This window comes from Trichoderma harzianum (assembly GCF_003025095.1).
Source record: "Trichoderma harzianum CBS 226.95 unplaced genomic scaffold M431scaffold_14, whole genome shotgun sequence".
Lineage (NCBI taxonomy): Eukaryota > Fungi > Ascomycota > Sordariomycetes > Hypocreales > Hypocreaceae > Trichoderma > Trichoderma harzianum.
In genome coordinates this window covers 475,894-498,568 of record NW_020209262.1, presented here as the reverse complement: position 1 = coordinate 498,568, position 22,675 = coordinate 475,894, and the positions used below count along the sequence as shown (strand labels likewise).

The 22,675-nt window shown below is 48.0% G+C and overlaps 9 protein-coding genes across 9 annotated transcripts; 5 read left to right on the top strand and 4 right to left on the bottom strand.

Moving 5' to 3' along the window:
• Positions 1-95: 95 nt before the first annotated feature.
• On the bottom strand, positions 96-1,071 carry M431DRAFT_512042 (hypothetical protein). Its single transcript, XM_024919779.1, has 2 exons — positions 693-1,071; positions 96-632 (listed from the first exon to the last, which is right to left on the bottom strand). Exons 1-2 carry the CDS (start codon positions 921-923, stop codon positions 321-323), a joined length of 543 nt encoding a protein of 180 aa, XP_024770155.1. The 5' UTR covers positions 924-1,071; the 3' UTR covers positions 96-320.
• Positions 1,072-1,548: 477 nt separating this feature from the next.
• On the top strand, positions 1,549-2,965 carry M431DRAFT_534096 (hypothetical protein; the record flags this gene model as incomplete). Its single annotated transcript, XM_024920911.1, has 3 exons — positions 1,549-1,919; positions 1,983-2,048; positions 2,123-2,965. Exons 1-3 carry the CDS (start codon positions 1,824-1,826, stop codon positions 2,963-2,965), a joined length of 1,005 nt encoding a protein of 334 aa, XP_024770154.1. The 5' UTR covers positions 1,549-1,823.
• A 2,311-nt stretch (positions 2,966-5,276) lies between these two features.
• On the bottom strand, positions 5,277-5,896 carry M431DRAFT_499293 (hypothetical protein; the record flags this gene model as incomplete). The annotated part of the gene is made up of 2 exons (XM_024917783.1): positions 5,277-5,615; positions 5,675-5,896. 2 exons carry the CDS (start codon positions 5,894-5,896, stop codon positions 5,277-5,279), a joined length of 561 nt encoding a protein of 186 aa, XP_024770153.1.
• A 1,244-nt stretch (positions 5,897-7,140) lies between these two features.
• On the top strand, positions 7,141-8,557 carry M431DRAFT_253944 (hypothetical protein). The gene is made up of 3 exons (XM_024913813.1): positions 7,141-7,440; positions 7,492-7,557; positions 8,189-8,557. The coding sequence occupies exons 1-3, from the start codon at positions 7,301-7,303 to the stop codon at positions 8,235-8,237; spliced, it is 255 nt and encodes an 84-aa protein (XP_024770152.1). The 5' UTR covers positions 7,141-7,300; the 3' UTR covers positions 8,238-8,557.
• A 5,717-nt stretch (positions 8,558-14,274) lies between these two features.
• On the bottom strand, positions 14,275-15,492 carry M431DRAFT_499291 (hypothetical protein; the record flags this gene model as incomplete). The annotated part of the gene is made up of 2 exons (XM_024917782.1): positions 14,275-14,722; positions 14,798-15,492. 2 exons carry the CDS (start codon positions 15,490-15,492, stop codon positions 14,275-14,277), a joined length of 1,143 nt encoding a protein of 380 aa, XP_024770151.1.
• Positions 15,493-15,707: 215 nt separating this feature from the next.
• M431DRAFT_95156 (hypothetical protein) lies at positions 15,708-15,947 on the top strand (the record flags this gene model as incomplete). The annotated part of the gene is made up of 1 exon (XM_024924667.1): positions 15,708-15,947. One exon carries the CDS (start codon positions 15,708-15,710, stop codon positions 15,945-15,947), a length of 240 nt encoding a protein of 79 aa, XP_024770150.1.
• Positions 15,837-16,605, top strand: M431DRAFT_253910 (hypothetical protein). Its single transcript, XM_024913812.1, has one exon. It carries the CDS (start codon positions 16,180-16,182, stop codon positions 16,576-16,578), a length of 399 nt encoding a protein of 132 aa, XP_024770149.1. The 5' UTR covers positions 15,837-16,179; the 3' UTR covers positions 16,579-16,605.
• Positions 16,606-18,065: 1,460 nt separating this feature from the next.
• Positions 18,066-18,381, bottom strand: M431DRAFT_253896 (hypothetical protein). Its single transcript, XM_024913811.1, has one exon. The coding sequence runs from the start codon at positions 18,288-18,290 to the stop codon at positions 18,117-18,119; it is 174 nt and encodes a 57-aa protein (XP_024770148.1). The 5' UTR covers positions 18,291-18,381; the 3' UTR covers positions 18,066-18,116.
• A 1,048-nt stretch (positions 18,382-19,429) lies between these two features.
• Positions 19,430-22,582, top strand: M431DRAFT_95456 (hypothetical protein; the record flags this gene model as incomplete). Its single annotated transcript, XM_024924704.1, has 3 exons — positions 19,430-19,733; positions 19,816-21,527; positions 21,578-22,582. 3 exons carry the CDS (start codon positions 19,430-19,432, stop codon positions 22,580-22,582), a joined length of 3,021 nt encoding a protein of 1,006 aa, XP_024770147.1.
• Positions 22,583-22,675: the final 93 nt, after the last annotated feature.

Sequence of the window (22,675 nt, the reverse complement as noted above, 5' to 3'; positions counted from 1 at the left end):
AATGCAGTACATCCGTTGATGAAGAGGTATTGATGCTGATACTACCGGAATGAACACACTCTCATGGAAAGCGAATCATCTACTCATGTAGTACATTCGTGTATGAAGATGTATTGATGTTGATGCTACTGGAATGAACATACTCTCATGAGTGCTTTTGAGAGCTGATTACACAAAATTACAAGAACATGACTGACATATATCCTTAATTAAGTCAAAATAACCAAAAATGCAGAACCACGGAACTCCTTGCGATCACATCCACCATCACTCGCTGCCAGCCTTTCCGAGCCACAGAGCTCAACCGCGATGCGAAGTCGTCATTGCCCACAGTAGTCCAAGGCAAGGCATGCAGAAGCACACACGTCTACGACGGTGGGTAAAACGCGAAGAAAGATTGTGGCCGGGTCTTGGATCACCGCCGCAAATGGAAGGAGAGCGATGAATGTCGTCGTCAAGGTCTGCGACAGATATTTGTCCCTCCACTTTGGCCGGCTGAAAAGACGAAGAACACAACTCCAGTAGATGAAAGTAGTCGCCGCTATAAAAAACAAACACAACTCGCAAGAGTATCGTCTATCCTGGAACCAAAACAAGTGCGTCTGATTGCGCACCGCCACGGAATTACACGTCTATCGTCATCTCAAGATGTCAGAGCAGATATCGTGAACGTATGGGGTTGCTTATCCTACTGGATATATCCTCCAACATCCCTTATTTTCAGATCCTTTGCCGAACTGCTCTGGGATGATATTTAACGCCGCCGTCAACCCCCATGCCGCCAGGGTGTTGCATGTAGAATGTCTGCGACTATCATGATTTGCCTCCTGCTGTGCCGCAGCGTAGATTTGTGCCGCCCCGACGCTTTGGTCATTCTTTGTGGCCGATGGGTAAGAGGTTGCTGTGTCATGGCGTTCCAACATAGGCCTGACAAACGTATTCAAGTGTATGGTTATATTTCGAGGCTGGAAATCATTTATTCAAAGATGACAGAAAGTAAGTAGACTGCGCAAAGATTTGGTAGCGCACACTCAACGTCGCGAAATAAGAGAGAATCAGCTAACATGTGTCTTCCATCGCTGAGCCTCATTACGAAGCAAAAACAGGCAGAAGATTCTTCGGGGCATCTCAAGAATACCCCTCATTTTCCGCCTACGAGGATCATCGGATCCAACTAGGGGGAGTGAGGCAATCCCCTTGCCTCCCAGCCCCCGCGCTACGTCTGGTTGCCTTGCGCTACCTGAACATTGCATTTTGTATTCTGGGCGCGAACCATGTTGACGAGAGGCTACGGACTTGGTATTAAAGGTGTGCATCCAACTCATCCCTGAGAGGCTGGCAACGCTAATGTAAGACGAACTCTTTAGGAAATCCGACTCCCTTGCACCCCCCCTCCTCCTATCTCTCCGCCGTCGGGGCTTGTGTTGGCGATGAAAGCCTCTACGTTTCGATACCTGATCCATTTTAAGTCTCTTGTCTATCAACCTCTTACCCTTCTTTTCCCTCCGTTTGTCATATCGAACACGTTTTCCTCACACTTCAACGAGCTCTTTTCGAGTTTCGTCTCTCATCCTCATCCCTCTTCCTCACTAATGCTTTTGTTTTACATCGACTCTTAACCTCACATATAGCAACTCCTCCATCTAACTTGCATATTCCGTCTCATCATTTGCTTTGGAAAGTAGCAGAGCCTGCTTTGCCTCTTGTGATTTCTCTCATCAACTTTCTCCTTTCCCGTAACCTTGCCTTGTCTTTCTTGTTCCATTTCCCAAGTAGCATTCAATCCGGACATCTTGACCAATATCTGCGATGGTCTTTAAACAATGGTTACTGCAGATAAATATTTCTCTTTCAGCATTAGTCCTTCTGCCGGGGAGCCAGCAGACTCATTTTTCCTGGGCTCCGGCAGCGACGTTTGCGTAAGTCATCATCGCCTCATTGCTTCTGCTTTTGACAAACTCGATGGGCTTATACGTGGATAGAATTCTGGCCGCCTGGGGGGTAACGGGGATTTTCCTCGGCTTTCTTCACAAGCGATATTTTCTAGAGTGAGTTTATCTGCAAAATATTCCTATGGCGGGCGATGGGAGGCGGAAATGCAGTGCTTAATCCTCGTTTGCAGGAACCCTCAGCGGACGATACTGTATCCGCTGCAAGTGTGGCTACCGTTTGTGATGGTGCTGCAGCCGTCGCTTGCGGATGTGATATTGCTTCTGCCGCTAGCCACAACAGCCGCCATGATTTTCATGGCAGCACAAAGAAGAAATCCAGATCTCGACGATTTGGGGCTTCCCATTCCAGTTCCTGGGCCGCGACGGCTACGGATGCGCCGAGCGCTTTTGCTGCCAGCGGCGCAAAATATCTGACAAAAGCCCAAGCATTTCCACATCTTCCTTATAAGACCCCCAAGGAAGAAACGCAAGAAAAGCAACATCGCGAGTGTGATGCCTACGCCGAGATGGCATTGCAAAAGACGACGCAAGGCCAAGAAGCGCCTCTTTTTGACCAGGAGCTTTTAGCCGCCCAAGTCAAAAGCATATACGCTGGACTTGTTATGGTCGAAACTAAATGTATCGAGGTTGACAACGCCCAGTCCCCACCAAATGAACCTGAGGGCATCGAAGTTGATGATGCACTCATCCCTCAAAACTGGCTGGGATTTGCGCTGAACAACAGCATCGACCTGCCAGCACTAATAGCTCTTCATAGTACTCTGCTTCATGAGCAGCACGACTTTTTCCTAGCAAGCCGGCATCCTGCAGCAAGCCCCGCACTACGGCGCCTGGCATCAAAATATGCTATGCCCGCGCGCATGTGGCGGCATGGCATTCACTCGTTCCTTGAACTACTTCGCCTTCGCCTACCTGACTTGATGGAGCACATGCTTACGTTCATCTACCTTGCATATACTATGATGGCAGTCTTATATGAGACTGTCCCTGCCTTTGCAGATACTTGGATATAGTGTCTTGGAGATCTCGGTCGCTATCGAATGGCTATTGAGGATGATGACATTCGGGACAGAGAAATCTGGACCGGTGCCTCTCGATACTGGTATTATATGGCGCCGCACGTATCCTCCACCGCGGGACGCCTGTATCATCATCTCGCTATATTGGCCCGACCAAATGCCATGCGGCAGCTGTTTTATTACCTATACTATTACCAACAACTATCCTCAACCTGATTAATCAACCAGAGACTCGTCCCAAACCTCAGGATTACGGTTACTGTCCGCAGCTCGTCGGATCGTACTCGCTTGCATGCTGTCGATGCCGCATTTACGTCAACACATGGCTTCTTGTTCAACACAGAGCTCCTCAACGTTACCTGCATCACAGCAACGCCCATGATATGTACATTATCTTACGTTTACGAGACCATGTGCCATGCGAGCTTACGGATGCAAAGTCGACGATTGGGTCGAACAGCGTCATGATAGGTTCCTGGGCCACGAACACCAAGTCCAGCTCACATCCGACGTCTGCGTCGCTTTGCATTCTTGGCTACAGCGCGTCGCTCTCATCCATGTCGCATGCAGACGATTTGGAGATACGAATGTTCTACCATACGTTCACATTTTTCTGGTGTTTATTCACACCCTTTACATGTTCCCAGCTCAGCTTCACATGGCTTGACAGAAACGTTTTACAAACGGCCTGGCCAGCATGCGATCGGATTGTTCATCTCCGGAAGAATAATTGCTGTCCCCAAAGCCATCAGTCCAGACCGAAGCCTGTCAGCATTGTCGAACATGGCTGCCCACAGAATCTCGGCTGCTGCCAGAGGACTTTGCCATGCGAGGTCTTATATCAACCCAGGAGTAGTTTCCTCCTGGTTGGTTTGATTATGGCACCTTGATGGAAATGAAAAGCCGCTCGAACCAGTTTCAGCGCCCGAAGGACTGCCAGAGCCGACTGCCAAGTTGACCATGATAGCCTCTGGCTGCTTAGGTTTGCGAGTTCAAAAGAGTCTTATGATACTGGCTGGCTTGATTATGGCACCTTGATGAAGACGAGCGAATGTTCGAACTTGCTTCAACGTTCAATGTGCGACTAGAGAGATGATTGTGGATCGATCGTCTAAACTCACACGTCTGCATAATCCTCGCCTCGAGTTTCGAATGCCTTCTACCGGCGCAGTCACTGGTGACAACACCCATCGTCGGCTTGTACTCTTTGATGTGCCCCAACTGAACACCTCGAGTTCCTATACTGTGACGATGCCAGGCCGCCCATCATCAGAACAACGTATCTCATAATACCAACCAAGTGCACCGCATCGACTCTACATATCTTTCCTACGATACCAAACCGCATCACCATTTTAATACTGTTTTTATTAGCGCGTTATACTCCCACATCGGCCGAACTACATCGAACCGCCTATCCATACGTACCTTCTTAACCGAATAATAGAATACGGCGATTCGAAACGACCAACATACGTTTTTGCATAGCGATGCTTGTTCTATTACAGCATTTCTGCGCAGAGATACGCATAAAACACAAAGATTTTATTTTATTTTATTTTATTATACGTTACCCAAAGACCTTATACGTTTCCCAAAGGCCTGATACTTTACCCGAAGTCTTCTTTGGTAGAGCAAACCTTTAACTTGCATAAATGGCGTTTGGGATTACTTTTTCGACACTTTTTTGTCTGTCTGTCAGATGAAGCATACACAGCTCGACTGTAGCTCATCATGTGGCCGGTCCGTTTGTTTTCTCTTCAAGAATACGTTCAAAAGTATATAAAAGGCTTTCAAATTGTATATAGTCTTGCATACATAGCCCGTTGAGGCGTCCTGATTGTATTTAGTACTGAGCATGGATAGCGTGTCAATTATTTCTGTTACTTCTTCATTTACAATTAACTCCCCATGTGAGAGGACATGGTATGAAATGCGACGATATCCATTCAGGTGGTAAACGGGCGGATCACAACAATATATACATTTACCATGCCACTTCCTATAGATGTCGGACGAGTGCCTGACCATTATGCAGAGAACCTTACTCCAACATTTTAGAAAAAGGAAAACTTGATGAGCTATCTACTTTCTACCTATGTAATTTACCCGTACGGATTTCACTGAATAACTGTTGACACTTCATGAAAAGCCGTACAAGTAAAAAATTTCCTTCCCAACTCCAAACTTTGCATCCTCGCCCATATTGATTTTTGGGGGTTGTCAATGTTTTGGCTTGAAGATGATCAACGCTGAGACCAAAGACAATATGCATATATACAGGAACGCCTCCGCTACCATGTCCCTAGGTAGAACTCCTGAATCTAAGTTTTCCTTCACGAGCATAGTCTATAGCGACAGTGGCGAAAGTGTAAATATCAGTGACTATGGGTAGAAGCCGAAGGAAGACAGTTGTTGGATCGCGAGTGATCGTTGCGAAAGGGAGAAGAGTGATGAGTGTAGCCATGATGATATGAGGCAGAAATTGCGTCTTCCACCGAGGTTGGTTGAAGAGGCTGAAGATACAACCCCAGTGCAGACATGTCATGACTGTTATTAGGAAGAGATATATTTCGCACCAGGTTGGCTGCCCGATGAACAAAGGTAAGCGTACGGAATCTTTCAAGGCCCGTGAATCGCACATCTATACTCTCGTCAGTTAGAACTGTCATTGTTACGTGAATATCGAGGCAATTGCCTTACAGGATATGGATATATATTCCCACAGGATTCGTTTCCAGATTCCCTGCTCAGCTGAGCAGTGACAATATTCATCGCAGCTGTAAAAACGCAGGCAGCCAGAGACTTATATATCGCGAATTGGTCGCTCTCGGCCTCGAGATCTTGCTGAGAGAGTTCGTATGTCCATGGTGTTTCCTCAACGGTCCATGTGTGAACGATGATGTCGTTTTTTCCCGTCTGCATTCAGGTAGTTTCGCATCAAACCTAGATTCACAATCTGGTAGAAGCTGAAATGCTGCATATTCATCAATATGGCTCAACACATTAAGCGCTGCGCTGAAGCTTGGGGAAGCTAACCTCCGTTCTTGTTTTAAGTTTTTCTCTACAAGAACATGATTGATTCAATCGATAATATTACCAGTATCTTTGAAGATAGGCAGCTGCCTAGCTTTATAGACATACGTTTCTTGTTGAAGCGCTCGGTTCCTAAGACTGAATTAGAATGGAAGGGATCAGGTCGCAACAGCCCAGCCGACAGCCAGATCCGGGAGACAGCCTTGCCGCCACCCGATGCGAGGCCAACTTTTGCGGCCAACTGCTTACTTGGTTCCGATTGGAGGATCACTCCTGATTAATGAGGCGTGTCACCGAAAATCACTGCTACCAACCACATGTAACCACGAATTTGCAGCCAACGGTCACATATGCAATGCAGCACAGCCGAGAGGCCTCACCTCCGTTTGCTATCAGTTTCCGATTGCTTGAGAAGCTTAGGATATGATAAATAGAAGTCCAAAATTTGGTCTGATTGGAACTCCGTAACATAGCTTGCGAAGGCGTCCATATGCACTCACGATAGTGGCCGCCTCGCTGTATTGACACATCAGTGCGTACACGTAGCAGAATCCTCCCTGACATATGATAGTCAATCGACAGGCTCAGAAGCCTTGAAATTGAAAATAAACAACCGAGGCGCAGCGTTGAGTTGCATCTTGCCAGCAAAGCAGACAACGCATTCAAGAATTATGATCTCTCATTCCGGTTCTGGAGGCATAATACCAAAGCATGTCCCTGTGGTACTCCTCTCGATATGCATCTGACAGCTGCCGTAGTGCTAGTGCCCTTAATTCTTGATCTTCAACACGCCCCTTAGTCCCTACATAGGTTTGAAAATTGCGTTGAAATATACAGAGAGGCCATCCCCCATCCCCTTCGTGAGTTTTGTTCCGCTTAGTGTGCTAATTGGTTGCTTTTTATTCCTTGGAGAACAGCATATAATTACCACGCAGAGTCTGCACTGCTGGATATCTAGTCTTACACTCTCCATTCTGTGTTCCCCTCATGTTCTATTCCCCTCTTTTTCTTTGTTCAAGATCCATCCCTCAGGCTTTCCATTTGTCATTCACCTCGAAAGAGCTCGGAGGGATACACCTCGGACCTATCTTCTGCCCCTTGGACGGCGCCACTGCTTTGAGAGGCCATTGGGATTTATCCAGGAGTTATCTGCTGCCCTTTGGACGACACTTTTGCTTTCCATCCATTCCACTGCAACGGGTCCGGGTATTGTTGCCAACGGGTACACCATAGCGATATCGAAGGGCTCATTGTCTCCATCCCCACTGATTTTCCTGGACGGGATCATCCTGAATGAGGTGGTGGATGGTGCTGGTTCCTCCAGCAAGAATGTGGAGATGGTTATTGCAAGCCAACATGTGTCTCTCCGTACTGGTCCTTCTACCAGGGAGCCAACAGCATCTATTCTCCTGGGCCCCAATGATGACCTTTGGGTGCGTGATTCCCTAACTCTCTTGTGGCACATTATGCTCATCTCAGGATAGAATCCTGCTGTCCTGGGGACTGACTGGACTCTCCCTCGCTGTCATTCACAACCAATACCTCTTGGAGTAAGTCAGCCTTCCACTCAAGCCCTAGTTTTATGTTACATGTCAAGTGACCGTAGGCATTTTCTTATCATTTCATATAGGAGTCCACGACGAATGGTCCTATATCCTCTGAATATATGGCTGGCCTTCGTGTTTGCGCTGCAGTCACCACTCGCGGAAGCTGTTTTACTTCTTCCACTAGCCACCACGGCTGCGATGATCTATTTGACAGCGCATCAGGGTCGTCGAAGACTTGAACTGCAAGGGCTCCCTCGCCCAGTCCCAGGGCCACGACGAGCGGGCTAGGCCAGCATGGTCGACTGCCCCAAGTCCTCATGTTTGTTACTGTCATTGTCAATCAGTCATCCTAATTCAACCCAGCGCCCTGTCTTATTGCCCTGAAGCTGTCTACTTCATAGATGAAAAAAAAAGCCCTGTAAGACAAACCAGCGCTGCCAACTCTGAGCAGTTCACTGGGTGGATGTATATATAGTGGATACATGGTACACAAAGAGATGAAGGCTTCTTATTAGTGATGAGACATCTTGGGAAGGAGTTGGAAGGATTTCATAAATATTGTGTTTTCTTTTATGAGATAGATTGACAATGAGCTGCATACACATGGACGAAATACTAACCAGGTGAGCCAAAGTATTCGACCAAGTCAATCATTCTTTAACGAAATACTAATAGGTGTCTAAGGGATGTCAGATACCGGCTTCATATAAACTCAGAGGCTTAGTTTTACAATGTAAATAATTTAATTCAAGAGATATCGAATAAAACCTTGAGGAATATCGTCCCTTGAAGGATGTTAGTGTGTTTTAGATTTGGGGTAGTTGAGTGACGATTGGTCACATACTGTACTAACACCCGTCCATGCAGCTTATAGAGTGATGCCTGCAGTATGAAACGAAAAGATGCAACAGGAAACCGGATACATGATTGCAAATCAGTCTATAAGAAGCAAGTATATTCTCAGTGAAGACAATCATCTATGACAACCAGTAATGTAGGAGGAGAAAAGATAATTTAGTTTATGATCACTTATTTTACTTCTATCTTCTCGGAATATTACTTTCTAAATATTAGGCGAGTGTTTGACCATTACTGGCCAACATTGAATGAAGTAGAAACGGACGATCTGGTATTCACAATTTCGGAGCTAATTATAGTAATGGATGACGTGGAAAATAATAGCTTGCAACTATGGTTACCATCTTAGCCATGCTTGAGCGAGCCTATTCAGTTATGTTGATGATAGCAGACTCTAACCAAGGACGAAAGAAACGGTATTGACTGATGATCAAATGTTCCAGGTCCAGACATCCTATTGAGACATATTCAACACTTATCAGAAGCCAACAAATCCTCTTTAACCGCCCTCCTTGAGTGCCAATTTAGGTGTATGTCAACGATGTGACCGATGAAAGTATAAGCATAGATAATGATTATAAAGAATTGATTGATTTTGATGGGATCGCCCTGAATGAAGTCCGTCGACAAGGCAAAAGTGATGATTGTTGCGACTGCTATTGCAAGTGCATATCCGGGATGGCATCGAGTTTCTCCAAGAAGTTCGCGTAAACATAGCAAGCAGAGCCAAATCGTAGCCACCCACAATAGAAAGTATACTTCGTAATCATCTAGGCCTTCGATGAATGAATATAAACGCACTGGTATGTAGTCGCGATATGCCTTCCAAGAATATGCATCTACGGCTTGCTCAGTAAGCTGAGAAATAGTCATGCAGAATGCAATAGTGGAAAGAAATCCAGCTGCGAGATAATAACATGTAGTTCTAATCGAGCGAAATCGGTCGTTGCTAGCTGTAGCATCTTGCGTACTTAGTTTGTACTCCATCTTGGGCGTTCTAACCTGTCTTTCTTACGTCAACCGACGTCTAGATTTTTTTCTTTACCAGCTGTGAGTCGACAGAAGCTGCTAGAATAGTGCTATTCTTAGATTTGTCTTAATAGCAGAATAAGCGTTATTCTGTGAGCAAGTTGAGCTCTGAGTAACGCGAGTTGTTCAGAAGAGCTGCCAACTTCCTGTTAAGAAAGAAGAAGAGGTGCATCAAGATTATATGGGAGTTCAGTCGTGAGTAGTTGGATAGAGACTAGAGACCTAGGCAGAATCGTTGCGCGGACAAAGGGATGGTACATGAGAACCTTAAAGGCTTGTGTGACTGGTGACGAGTCCTGGAGATTTCGCTACAAAGAAATGCTGCATGTGACTTTCAAAGACTTTCAAAGGCGTTGTTGATTCGTTAGCCTCTGTGAAACCTGTGTCTCGAGGCCTGAACAAAAACATGGAAGCCTGGTGTGGCCGAGGCCAGGAGAATTTGCCACAAAGAAAATGCTGCAGCTTTGCAACAAAGGAACTCAGCCACAGAAATGTTACAAGCGGCATTCAAAGGCGTGTTGATTGGTTAAATCCTCTGTACAACCTATGCCTCATGGCCTGAACAAAGACCCTGGAGCCATGTTAAGCGATGCCAAGTCCTGGAGATTTGACAACAAAGAAATTGCTGCAATTCTGCAACGAACGAATTCGACTCTCAAAGAAATGCTGCAGGCAACACTCAACGGCAGGTTGATTCGGAGTTTCCCTGTGTTACTTCCCATTTCTTTGTTAAAAATGCTTAAAATGCCTATTCTAAAGCCCCCCTACTCTTGCTCCTTACACATCCGTGACAGCGAGATTCCGGCATCAGTTATTGAGTTCACCCTGGGGAAGAAAGCAGTCTGCTCCGAAAGAAAGAGAATAAACCGTATATCGAGATCAATTTGATCAATTTGAAACGTCTTTCGTAATTGGATACCTTGAACCGGTTGGCAAGTTCGTTCATTGCATTCAGTGCCCAGCACTGTCTCCCCATGAAAGAACAGACGTCAACAGGAATCACTGCTCCAATGAGACCAACAACCCATTGATTAAGCCATACAACTTCTTCATTGCGAACTCCTGAAAGAGGATCTCTCTAATTCCTTTGTCATTTAGTCCTCAGCGGGTCGAGACACAATACATCTCCTTGCGCCCAACAGCTTCTGGCGAATCCACACCCCACGTAGCTTTCATCCTCGCGAGAACTCAAAACTCTAATTGTGATACTATACATTTGCTGAGAAGCCATGTGGAAATTGCTTCCTCTGACAAATCTTCTAATTGCCATTCTGAGCGTCTTGTTAGCGTACCAACAAGACTACTACTCGTGGGGGCCACTGGTGACGAACGGGTACAGTCCATTTGTCTCAGCCTGCCATCTGTCACGCGATATGCTGACTGGCCTTCGCTTCAAGAATGATGATCGTTTGGGCCTTCGCTACATTTCTTCAACTCATCTACTCATACAAGCATCTACTGTGGTGAGCGGCCCCTTTTCCCACTGCAGATAATTCTATTCTGTAAAGAAGTTATTCGCTTTGCTTAACTGATAATTCAAAACACTACAGTAACTATCCACGGAAATTCTTTTGCCTTTCCATGATGTGTTGTTTCATGTATTTAATGCAACTGCTGGGATATGATAAACCCCATTTGAATACACCACTACCTATCTCCGGAGCGCTATATTTTTCGGAAGAGACATTCCGTTACCTTCGAACGAAATTATCTTCTGGTGTAGGCGCTGATATGCCTATCTTGCCTATTTATAGGTGGTATGTAAAACTGAAGAACCGTGAACGCACCGCAGGCCTGGAATCTTAGTAACTTGATTCCACATAGAACACGGCGAAACCTAAAAGTCGGATCAAAGTCAGTCCGCGCAACCATGGCTGGCTCGAATAGCTAGAGTCACCGGTAGCTCAGACTGATATCCGCGAAGAGATAGAAAGGCAGGCGAGGAGGAAGAATGATTCTGCATTTGGAAACTACAGTAAGTTAACATGGGTTTGCCGGTTAGATTGAGACAAGCACCGGTTAAAGATGGGAATATCAAGCTACACGCATCCAACTGAGATGCTAAAAACACACTCTTTTGTTATGGTTATATTAGTGCTTTTGTAAATTATCTCGGAGTTACAATTTAATGTTATTTGTATCGAGCACATGGCTTAAATAGAAGATAATTGATTCACCCGGTTATTTTGAATAAGTTTGGGGCAAGTTTCGTCTCTTTAAACCTTATGCTCGATATAAACAACATTAAATTGTGACTCTGAAATAACTTGCAAAAGCCCCAATATGACATAAATGGTAAACCTAGAGCTATGGATTCAGTAGCACTTCCCTTCTTCTCACCCAGCGCGCTCATAGCCCCGCCGTTAGTGTTCTAATTGTCAAATTCTTCGTCTCGAAATGAGCAAATACCGTATTCCACTAGCATTTGTGAGAGACCCCCCTAAGATCTCAGCTGCAATCTGCATCATCCTTGCCAGGTCTCAGTGCGCCTGTTGAGTTGGTTAATGATGTCAAGCACTAACCAATGACGAAAGCAATGGTATTTAAACAAGGAGCAAAAGACATACCTACTTATACATGCATTTTCGGTACTCGTTGAAAAGTTGACGAAGACCACCTGGATGTTAGGTAGTTTATACATTTATCAATAACGAAACAAATTGAAGCGCAAACATCGACGACCAAATGGAAACCCTGAAGGATCTTAATGAGGTCCCCTTCAATGAGATCCGCCCACAGGAAAACAGCGATGGCTGTTGCCCATACGACTGTAGGCAAATATTGGTCCGCCCATCGGGGTTGTCTGAAAAGGTGACCGATTGTATTCCAGTACATTAAGTCGAATACGCACGCGAATATAAGCCAGATTTCGTAGTCAGTTACGCCACCCATAAATTCATGTGAATACTTTTTGGTTTGCTCAGTGGGCTCAGAATTGGCTAAAGAAGTGGCCACGTGGAACATAATTGCGCATCCGTAGGAACACACGAGATATTCACCCGCAGACCTAGTTGAGTGAAGTCGGTTGTCGCTGGTCGTAGCGCCTTGGGCACTTGGCTCATGCTCCATGCTGGGCACTCAACGTTCCAAAGTTGATCGACCGTCTCTCTTAGGTTGTTTGACTTTCAGAGAGTTTTCTTCAGTGCAAAGATTGCTAGACTTGTGCTCCTTATAAATATGTCTTATAGCACAACAATCGTCGTGTCGTGGACAACTCTGGGTAATGAGAGTTTGTTGGGAAAGTTGTCAAGGTCTTTCAAGAAACAAACTGGGAGGAAGTGGAATTTATATACAGGAATTCAGGAGCGAGTAATGAACACAAGACAATGAACACATATAACATGGGGTGCGTGAACAAAGGGATGGTCTATGAGAACCTTGAGGTCTTGTGTCATCGATGCCAAGTCCAGGAGACTTTCTGAACAAAGAAAATGCTGCAGTTCTGCACCAAAAATAACTCAGTGGCAAAGATATGTTGCAGGTGACGTTCAAAGGCGTGCTGATTTGTGAATTCTCTAGGCAACTTACATCTCAGGGAGGGGCATGAACAAAGACCGTGAAACCTTGTATCACTGATACCAAGCCCTGGAGACTGTACAACAAAGAAACTTGGCAACAGCTTTAGGCAGCACTCAACGGCGTGTTGACTCGTGATATATCTGTGTAGCCCCCCATTTATTTTTCACTATAAAATGCTCGGGTCCCTGTTCGCATGTGTTCCCTACTCTTCCCTCTCGCACTTCTATATTAGACTGCTTCCCAGCATTGCTACTTTCAACACGATCAATTCGACCAGAAAAGCCTGCCTTGATCCCATATCTTCTTAAACTTATTGACAAGTTCGTCTATCCCGTTCGGTACGTAACCCCTGTCTCTCTCTAAAAGAACAGATATCAAGGAGCCTTACTTCTTATATAAGCAGCCCAGAAGTCGAATACCAAGGCCCTGGGTGTATCGATGTGCCTCATCTGTACATGAACAGGATGGGCCCATGTACACCAAGACCTGCTCTCATGCTATTGCTATTTAATAGAAGCCTCTTTATATATACTATATATACAGTATGTTAAAGACAACTTTTGGAACTGCCAAGACAGGGCTTTTATTATATGTAAATAGCAATAGCCTAAGAGCAAGTCTTGGTATACACGGACCCGTCTTGCCTATGTACAGATGAGATGTGTTAACATACCCAAGACCTTAGTATCTGACTTCAGGGTTGCTGGACAAACACTCCTTTATTATCATTATATTAAGGCTTCTTTTCTTGCAAGTTGGTGCATAGTCACAGTTCAATGTCATTTGTATCGAGCACAAGGTCAGATGGTAACTTAAATATTTGATTCATTTATATACATGAGCATGCATTATCCTCATCCTAAATCCACCAAGCCAGCCCGCCCTCCTATCCAACTATGCAAAGTGTAACAAAGGAAATGCCGAAAAACAAAACAATAATACTCCGTTTGAGAGACCTGTAAGAAATAACGCCAGTTGCCCCCTCTCCCCAATGTTTTTCCCCTTCCATGATCCGAATGATGTGTATGCGAGCAAAACGTATGATAGATAGAGCAGCAGATTGCTTTCCAAGGGGCTGTTGACCCGCAAGGCAAGCATGTAGTAGTAGGGAGATGGCGATCTGAGATGCTTGGTATTAGGCAAAAAAAGACCAATATGAGATGACGGCTGACGAAAAGAAGAATATGCCAACACGAATAAAGGTGCTGTGGGGGTAAAAGATGGGTATCATTGATGTATAAGGCCGCTTCTCAGCATCGGCCTGGCTCTCGAGGGGTGGTATAAAAAGTGTCCATTTGGCGGCCCCTTCGATGCCTACTGCTGCGCAACGTCTTCCTCATTATCGTCATCGTCAATCTCATCGTCCTCGTTCTCGGTCGATCCATCTGATTCGAGCTCGTACCCGGGGGCTCTCTGCACAAGGCCTTGATAGTAAGCCACCAGGATTTCCGGGTTCGGCACGATTCTCCAGTCGACTCTGTAGAGAAACTCGAGCTCGAGGAGCCTCAGCTCAGCCACACGCACTCCGCCGACCCGTGCGTAGGTGGTATTGTTCCAAAAAGAGTCGGACAGGCCCTTGGCGGCAACGGTGGCAGCGGTAATGAGGAATCGGTGGACGGTGAGTGTGTTTATGGTGAATTCTTGGTACATGGCGCAGAGTCGGTCAATATAATAGACCATTGCTAGGAGGAGGGGTGGTGTGAGAGTGGCATGCCGAGCAAGGCGATGGAGATAGTCTCTGACCGAGATGCCAGGGGGGGTTCTGTAGGTGAATACCGAGTTAGACACGCACGGACGAATAAGAAACCCCCTAACAGAGTGAGGCATGCAAGCTTACCTTGAGTGAAACCGCGTCAGACCACCGCTTGATATGCGAATGGCGTCATTGGTAGCAATCAACTCTCCCAACATGTGTGCGATCAGCTCGACCAGGTGTTCCACTGGACAGAATTCATATTTCTGGGGCAAGATAATGGGAGGTCGTTCTTCGGGCCTGGCTCGTTTCGAAGTCTGGGGAGAAGCGGTCGGCTGAGGGGCAGCAGCGGAGCTCGAAGCCACTGCGGGAGGTGTTGAAGAAGCTTCCGGAGTGACTGAGGCAGTGGTGAGTCGACGCTTGTTCGGTGACAGGGCATTGTAGAGCTGAGCCTGGGCGGGCGAAGGCCTGCTAGCATGCGAATCGTCGTTGAGGCCCATATTGGTCGTCGTCGTCACGATCATCTTAGTGGTCGTCGTCGTAGGCAGCGCTGAGGGGGACGGGGACGAGGACGAGGAAGCTCGAGAGGGAGATCGAAGATCGCTATTCGAAGCATCGGTATGGCGAGAGTGGCCAGGAGACAGGGCCGACGACGAGGCCGAGACTGAAACTGCCACCGACTGCGACGAGAGGCGGCGGCGCAGATACGCCGGCTTGGGGCTTATAGCTGGCACTTGCGAGGGATGAGAGGAGCCAGAATCTTGCGAGGATCTCGAGGCATTTCGGAAGCTGGAGGGAGAGGCGCTGGAGGGGGAGAGAATGGGGGATGTCTTCAACATGGTCTCCTTCGGCGCATCATCGGAGCGCAAGCTTTGGGTTTCCTTGCTTGGATCGGTATGCTTTGTTGTATTGTCTTTACTGTCGTCTTATATTTTGCCTCTTCGCGAGCGAGGTGGAGGAGGCGAGACCGGACAAGCCAATTGCTGAGGTTTGCGAGAGGCGATGGAAAGGACAGGACAGGACAAGAAGAAAAAAGACGCCGGCCGGTTATCAAATGTCCATCAGCCGTCCCAAGTCGGAACAGCCGGCGGTAGGCGCTACCTTCTGGCGATGCAGTGAGACAATATCTCGAAAAACGTGGAACAACCAGATCTTGTCCTTGCTTTGGAGCGAACCCGAAATGCTCACCGAGGACCGGCAAACCACGTTTATCAGAGCCACAAGGTCTAAAATGGTCAGCCAGACCAAGGATTCGAATCGGCGGGACGGACGCGAGGAGACGGAGGGGGGTTAGCGGCGTTTGTGTTGCGTGGAGGTATCGGTACTTGGTGGGTTGGGGGAAAAGGTGAGAGCGTCAGAGATGGGATGAATGCAGTGCCGTCGGTCAGTCAATCTGGTCTGTTGTAGGCTGATTGGCTGATGTATGCTGTTGTTGCTGCTTTTTAACTTTCTCTTCGCTGTCGCTTCTAATGATAATGAGGCTGGCTTGATTGCCAAGCAACGGCGGATGCTGCTCGTGGTAGCGGATGAGGGAAAAGAGAAAAATCCAAGTAAACAGCTGGCAGACAACTGCTGTAAGTGGTGGTACTTGGCTGCGAGGTATTGCCTCTTCAACGCTGCAGTGTGTCCGTTGGTACTTGTACAGCAGATTGAGCAGCAGTGAGACGGATCCCCATCATCAGGAACCTGCACTCTCCGCAGCAGCTTGGCGGGACTCCTTGTACCTGACAATCGCAGCAGTGGTTGGTCAAAGTCCAGGTACAAGCGCCACTCTTCCGTGGCTGGCTTACAGAGACATGGCAGGTAAGTGGCTCATCAGTCAGTGTTTGAGTTGGAACGAGGAGAAGATGAGGCACCGCGAGAGAAAAACGTTGCCAACAATGTCCCTCTTTTTTTTTCTTGCTATTTACAAGTCCCAAAGCTAAATAAAGTAAGCCAAGATGGATCATGCAATACCACGAAGGTATTGACCTAATCGGTCATGTCCGCACAACTGAGCCATTGCCAGTAGCATCTGGCGTATCCTGGGCCAAGACCCTCACAGGTACAAGTACCTCCGGCTCCAAGTGGGGCTGGGGCGCGAAAAAAAAAACCCCCCCCCAGAGGACACTCAGTTGCTGTCCGGAAATGGCGTTTCTTCGCCTTGTGCTGTTGTTCTGATAGTGATCGACAAGGCCCTGAAAACATTTTGAGAGGGCCGCAACGCTTGGTGTAAGTAAACCCGTGGCAGTAAAAAAGTCAGGGTCCATTAGCTGCAGTTACAAATTAGATGTAGGTATCAAGAATTACTGTAGATACGCAAAAAGAAAGCCTCTTCTTGACCGTCTCTTTGACCTGACTCTTGTCCCGTCCCGCTTGGTCAAAGTCCACTTGGTCGGAAGGCGCTCCGTTTCATCACAAGTGGACTTGGACTCCATCACGATGGCTGCTTGCACATAAAGCTCCGTTACGGAGTACATCTGATCACAATACCCCAGACTGAACCCCAGACCGCGCCGGCAAAGCAAACATCTGATGAAACGGACACCGAGTTGATGAGTTGTCGTATGCCTGCTGCAGGCGTGGTTCAATGAGCATCCGTTGTTGCGAGCTCGTGGCGAGATGAAGCCCGGTGATTCGCTAGCCACCTTGGCCCGCGACCAAGACTGGCACTCATTTCAGACATGTCTAACATCAGCCGGAGTTTTCATTTCTGATTTGTGGTAAGTAGCACGTATTACAGTACTAGCAGGGGGGAAAGCTCTTTTGCCCTATTGCTAGACTACAGACTGTTGTGGCTAGTGGTGTGCTGGATATGGCGTTGGAAGCAGCACTTGGATGGGGAACAATGGATGCCACTATCGTGAGGTACGGGGTACAAGAAGCATGACTGAGATGGTCTCTTTCGGAGCAGCACCGCCACTCTGCCGCTGCTATGCAAAATCCTGCGGCGCCACTACGGAGATTGAAGCACATCATTTTCAACCCCCAAACCGCTAACGATGGGGGCTGGCGTCAAAAGGCGAAAAGCGGGAATATCTCGCACAAAAATCTGCATCTGGGTGAGCACGAAATGCGTCAAGAGGACAAAAACTCGGACCGTGATGCCGGCTATCGGAGCGGATGATCCGGGGTCCTGCTTTGGTGTCTTGCCCAATCAGGCTCAGGCTTGCCAGTGATTTTCCGCCTAGGCTCAGAGGAGGCTGACGGGCCGCACAAACACCTGCGAGGCTGGAGGTAGGATTGGTTCACTGTTAATAGAGTTAGGCAGTTGGCCGAGTGATGCTCTATGGTGGCTTCCATATTTTATATAAAAGATCTCTTGACAATGAAGCATTTGGGACGAGTGCTGGTAACCCACAGAGGTACATGAACAGATGCTTGTACTACTACCTAGAACTAAGGTATTGGGTCATTGCCATGTCACTTATGGCCGGAATGACGTAACTTGTTCCTTGCGTCGGTGTACCTTATTTACGGAAGATTACCGATTCAACTGAATGGTTATATGGTCCACGGTATAAAGCGACTCCACGGATCTTGACACCTTAGTCAGTAGCCACGAGCGTTTGACAATATCGGTAAACGCTCCGAAGGTGATCAATCCACAGCGGGCTGGTAGATGGCAAATTCTACCGTGCCAAAGGAAATGCCCCATCAAACCAAATCTTTCTAGAATTTTTCTCTCGCCTTTTTCACGCTTCGTCCTCCGCTTTCTTCATATCCACTAATTGGTCACGATCGATGCCGTTCTCGTCTTTTTGTGGAGACGTTAAAGACGCAGCTTTACCAGGCGGGGTTGCTTTGTTATAAGAGGAAATCTGCTGTTGGTCACGAGTGGTCAGCAAGAGTCAAAGGGCCAGCCAAAGTATTTTAACTGATGCATTCTCAAAACGTGCTGTGTTGTTCCAACCATCATCTGTCGAGAATCCTCTAAGATTGTGCTCTCCTTCATCTTTGTGAGGATTGGAGGTTCTTTATCTACACAATTGAATGAGAATACCATCTGTTTTCTTTGGCTGCATGCACTTTACATAGGTAGGTACATCTATACCAGTGTGCATGGAGTTTGGGCATTATCGAACCAGGATGTGAAAGAAAGCCGTTTATTTACTACTATAAGCATTTACTTGAATAGCAAATATCCAATTCTTTTAGTATCTGCTGCTATAGCTATGGTGATAAGCAAAGTTGGGGCGCTGAATACTTGGTATGCAGTTCCAAAAAAATGTCGTGGTTCGTGATACTCTGAATGCAGTCCGGAGTACAAAGCATTGGTACATCCGATAAGATAAGGTGCACGTGCCACGGCGTCGGACTTGCTTTGGCGTGACATCTCGTCAGACTGCAAGACACCAAGCCTGTCCATTTACTTTGACATAATCCATGAATTGATATCGCAAGCTTGTTTACGCATTTGTGTCTCTATTGCTATCTTCATCCTCTCATTCTGCTCCTCAGACTCTCCAATTAATTCTTCAATCGGGCGCACCGTTGCTACGCCTTTGCTTAATCCCGGTTTCGCTCAAGCTGTTGTTCCTCCGCCTTACGAGGCTGCGCAGCTCCGTCAGCCGCACTTGTCGGAGCTTTTCCGAATTCTTCGCCCTACAATCGATTGCCTCGTCGTTGCTCTCTGTTGTGAATATTGATGCGGTGCTCTGAGCATATAAATCAGCAGGCAATCTTGGCTCGATCCCACTAATCGACAGGGCAAGATCCCAGCACGCTTCCCTCGGCTTTCTCCGCTACATCCCACCAACACCAAGTACCGTTTGCGTATCCGGCACTCCCATCTCCATGGCGCGCCCCCAAACCTCCCCGATCTTGACTCAGCTGCGCAACGCCAAAACGTGCCCCGAGCAGTCGGCAGCGCTACGGGCTCTCAAAAACGAGATAGTTGGGCACCACCAGAAGAAGGAGACATGGGTCAGCCAGGGCGTGCTGGAGCCCGTCGTCAGGACGCTGACGTCGGCTCGATCTGCCACCAAGGCGAATGCTACAACCAAGGATGCTAGGCCACAGGCAATGGGACAGCGGCCCCTGTCAGACGAAGACAACGTCAGGCTGCAAGCCTTGCAGATCATCACAAGCTTCGCCAAGGGTATGCATTCAAAGCTATGCTGTTCATTTGTTGTTTCCTGCGCCTGAAGGAGTGATGCTGACTTGTGATACTATCAATGCAGGTGGCCCTCCTTTCTTACCGTCCGTCCACGCCTCCCGAGCTCTTCCGGCGATTCTCGCATGCACATCTCCCAATGCCAACGCGCCGCAAATCGTCGTTGCCGCTCTTAAGGCCGTCACTGGCATTGCGAACGCGGCCGCTCTGGCATCTCCGTCATCCCCACTCGATATCCTAGCTCTTGCTGACACGATATTTACATCGCCGCTTCACCTCGAGTCCTTATGTCTCATACTTGCTACCACATCATCGAGTTACTTGCAGCAGACCCAGGTGGAGCTTGCCGCCAGCTTGATATCTCGCATTTGCAGGGATGAACGGCATCAGCAGGCTCTGCTACACTCTGGCGTTTTGGACATGCTCGCTTCTCGCTTGGCCAGCTTTGCCGTCAGTCAGGGTCATGTTGTGCCGGGAGCTGAGGCGCAAGCTTATAGCGATGGCCTATATGAGGCATTCCCCAAAGAAGCTCCCCATGGAACCCAGATTGGCCCCATTCTCGGGGCCGTGGTGGCCATTCTCGGAGATTCAAAGTACAGGGCGATTCGACTTATCAACTCCCCCGCCATTCTCGCCGTCTTCCCTTCCATCGTATTCGAGGCCAACAGCTTGGGTGGCTCCAAAACACCGAACCAGACAGCCATGGACTATTTGTTGCCTCCTCCCTTCTCTGTTACTCGGAGCCCCCCACACTCCCACCACCACTCTTCCGCCAACACACCAGACCACCCAGAATCACGAACTCCCAGCCAAACACCTGGGCCCAGATTTGTCTCTCCTGCTGCCCTGGAATCGAGCTTGGACAGCAGCTCATCCGAGGAAATTGAGAGTCCTTTTATTCCCTGGTTGATTGTGCAAGCCAGGACTCTTAGCGGCTATGGGAGACTCATGGCAGCCACCTTGGTCACATCCCTCTTCAAAGCTGGCTTAGGGCGCAAAGGATGGAGAGAAACTAGCCTTGGCATGCTCATAGTGCCACTGCTGATTGATTTGATTGCCAAGAATGACAAAGATGATGCTGAGTCGCAGACCTCGTTTGATGAAACCCAGCATCTCATTTTGGAAAGGACACCAGCTACGTTGGCCCGCCTCATCACTGACAGCGAACAGCTCCAAAAAGCTGCTTACGATTGTGGTGCTGTCAAGACCTTGACCAAGCTTCTGAGGCGTGCCTATCGGTCTGTATCCATCCTAGAGGCAGCCAAATACTGGTCTCCGCAACCGGATACCGATATGGAGGAAGAAGGTCCTTCAACGTCACAACTAGGCCAGGCTGGTCAAGACCCCCTTCTCTCTCATCGTGTGCGGCTCAGGGAATCAACACTGAAAGCCATCGGGGCTGTCGCTTCTGGGAAGGAAGATTACAGGAAAGCTTTGGTCGATGAAGACTTTATTCCTTATGTGATGGAGTCACTCAACGAGTATCCCAAGCGGCCCAGACAGATTAAGGATCGACTCAAGGATAAGCCTAGTGGAGAACCTGAAGCGCAGCCCAGCGTCTCATCAGCGTACGGTGCCAATCCATTATCAGTCATCGTCGCGGCCTGCCATGTTATCAGGATGCTTTCGCGATCCATTAGCATACTACGCACGACTTTGGTTGATCACTCCGTCGCCATGCCCGTCTTCAAATTCTTAAAGCACCCAGATATTGATGTCCAGATTGCAGCCACAGCTGCTATTTGCAACCTGGTCTTAGAGGCCAGTCCGGTCCGCGAGGTTTGTCACATCTATCAGAAAAGAAATATTGCAAAGCTAACAGCCATCAGCTCCTGGCCGAAAACGGTGTCATGAAGATACTTTGCGAGCATGCTCACTCTGACAATCCCGCTCTGCGGCTCAACGCCCTATGGGCCCTAAAGCACTTTGTAATCGCCGTCAGCCCTGACCTGAAGCGATCTTGTTTGGAACAGCTTGAGCCTGAGTGGTTGGTGCAACTCATTTACGACGACGGCCAAGATTCTGCGGCGTATAACACGCAGCCCATCCACTCACCGGGCGACGATGTCGATGAGGATATGGATTCGACGCCGTCTGATGAGCAGGTGCGGTGGACGTTTGCGGCGAACGGCAACATGCAGAAGCTAGATGCTTCGAGGTCGACCAAGCTGCGTCAGGCTGAAGACAAGCTCGCCGGCATACGTGAATCTGAGCTCAATTCTTTCAGGAGATCCCGGAGCGATGAAGTGGCTGTTCAAGAACAAGGCTTAGAGCTCATCAGAAACCTGGTTGGGCTCGGAGTAGGCGCCTCTGCGGAGTCACCTTATGACACCACCGAGATGATTGACTACTTGTTCAGCACTATTGGACAGGATCGCCTCTTTGATATACTATCTTCAAAGCTACGAGCCAAAGTACTCCATCCCTTCTCTCGACGGACTGCAACGCCGGGGCAGGAGACTAGACTCATCCACCCGCATGCCAAAATCATCATTCCAGTCATTTATATCCTAGTTCATATAGCTGCCAGCACAAATCAACATCGGCAGCTAGTTGTTAGGCAAACAGACTTGCTCAAGCTCCTCTGTCAACAAATCAGCAACAGAGACAAGGAAGTACGCGTTGCCGTCTGCCACCTGATCATCAACCTAACAGGTCACGATGACGAGGGCGAGGGCGGTGGCGGCGAGGCCTGGTCTATGAGGGCGGCAGAACTAAAGAAACTAGGGTTCTATAACAGGATGGAATTTCTGAAGCACAATGATAGAGACCTTGACGTGCGGGAACGTGCTAGAACCGCGGTCTATCAGCTAGAGAGAGCGATCGCTTACTAGACGAAGCGATCCAACCAGGATTCCATTTCCGCCGCATCGCAGTCCTCCCCTGCTTGTGGAATATCTTCCGGAGGCTACGGGAGGCTGTCAAGC

Excerpts from the sequence above, each read along its gene's own strand:
- M431DRAFT_253910 (XM_024913812.1), top strand. The coding sequence starts at position 16,180 with ATGAGGGAAAAGAGAAAAATCCAAGTAAACAGCTGGCAGACAACTGCT.
- M431DRAFT_512042 (XM_024919779.1), bottom strand. The coding sequence starts at position 923 with ATGTTGGAACGCCATGACACAGCAACCTCTTACCCATCGGCCACAAAG. Across the intron at positions 633-692 it reads GATGTTGGAGGATATATCCA|ACGTGTAATTCCGTGGCGGT; the intron begins GTAGGATAAGCA and ends AGATGACGATAG.
- M431DRAFT_253944 (XM_024913813.1), top strand. The coding sequence starts at position 7,301 with ATGAGGTGGTGGATGGTGCTGGTTCCTCCAGCAAGAATGTGGAGATGG. Across the intron at positions 7,441-7,491 it reads GCCCCAATGATGACCTTTGG|AATCCTGCTGTCCTGGGGAC; the intron begins GTGCGTGATTCC and ends ATCTCAGGATAG. Across the intron at positions 7,558-8,188 it reads CACAACCAATACCTCTTGGA|TATTCGACCAAGTCAATCAT; the intron begins GTAAGTCAGCCT and ends GGTGAGCCAAAG.
- M431DRAFT_253896 (XM_024913811.1), bottom strand. The coding sequence starts at position 18,290 with ATGGGGCATTTCCTTTGGCACGGTAGAATTTGCCATCTACCAGCCCGC.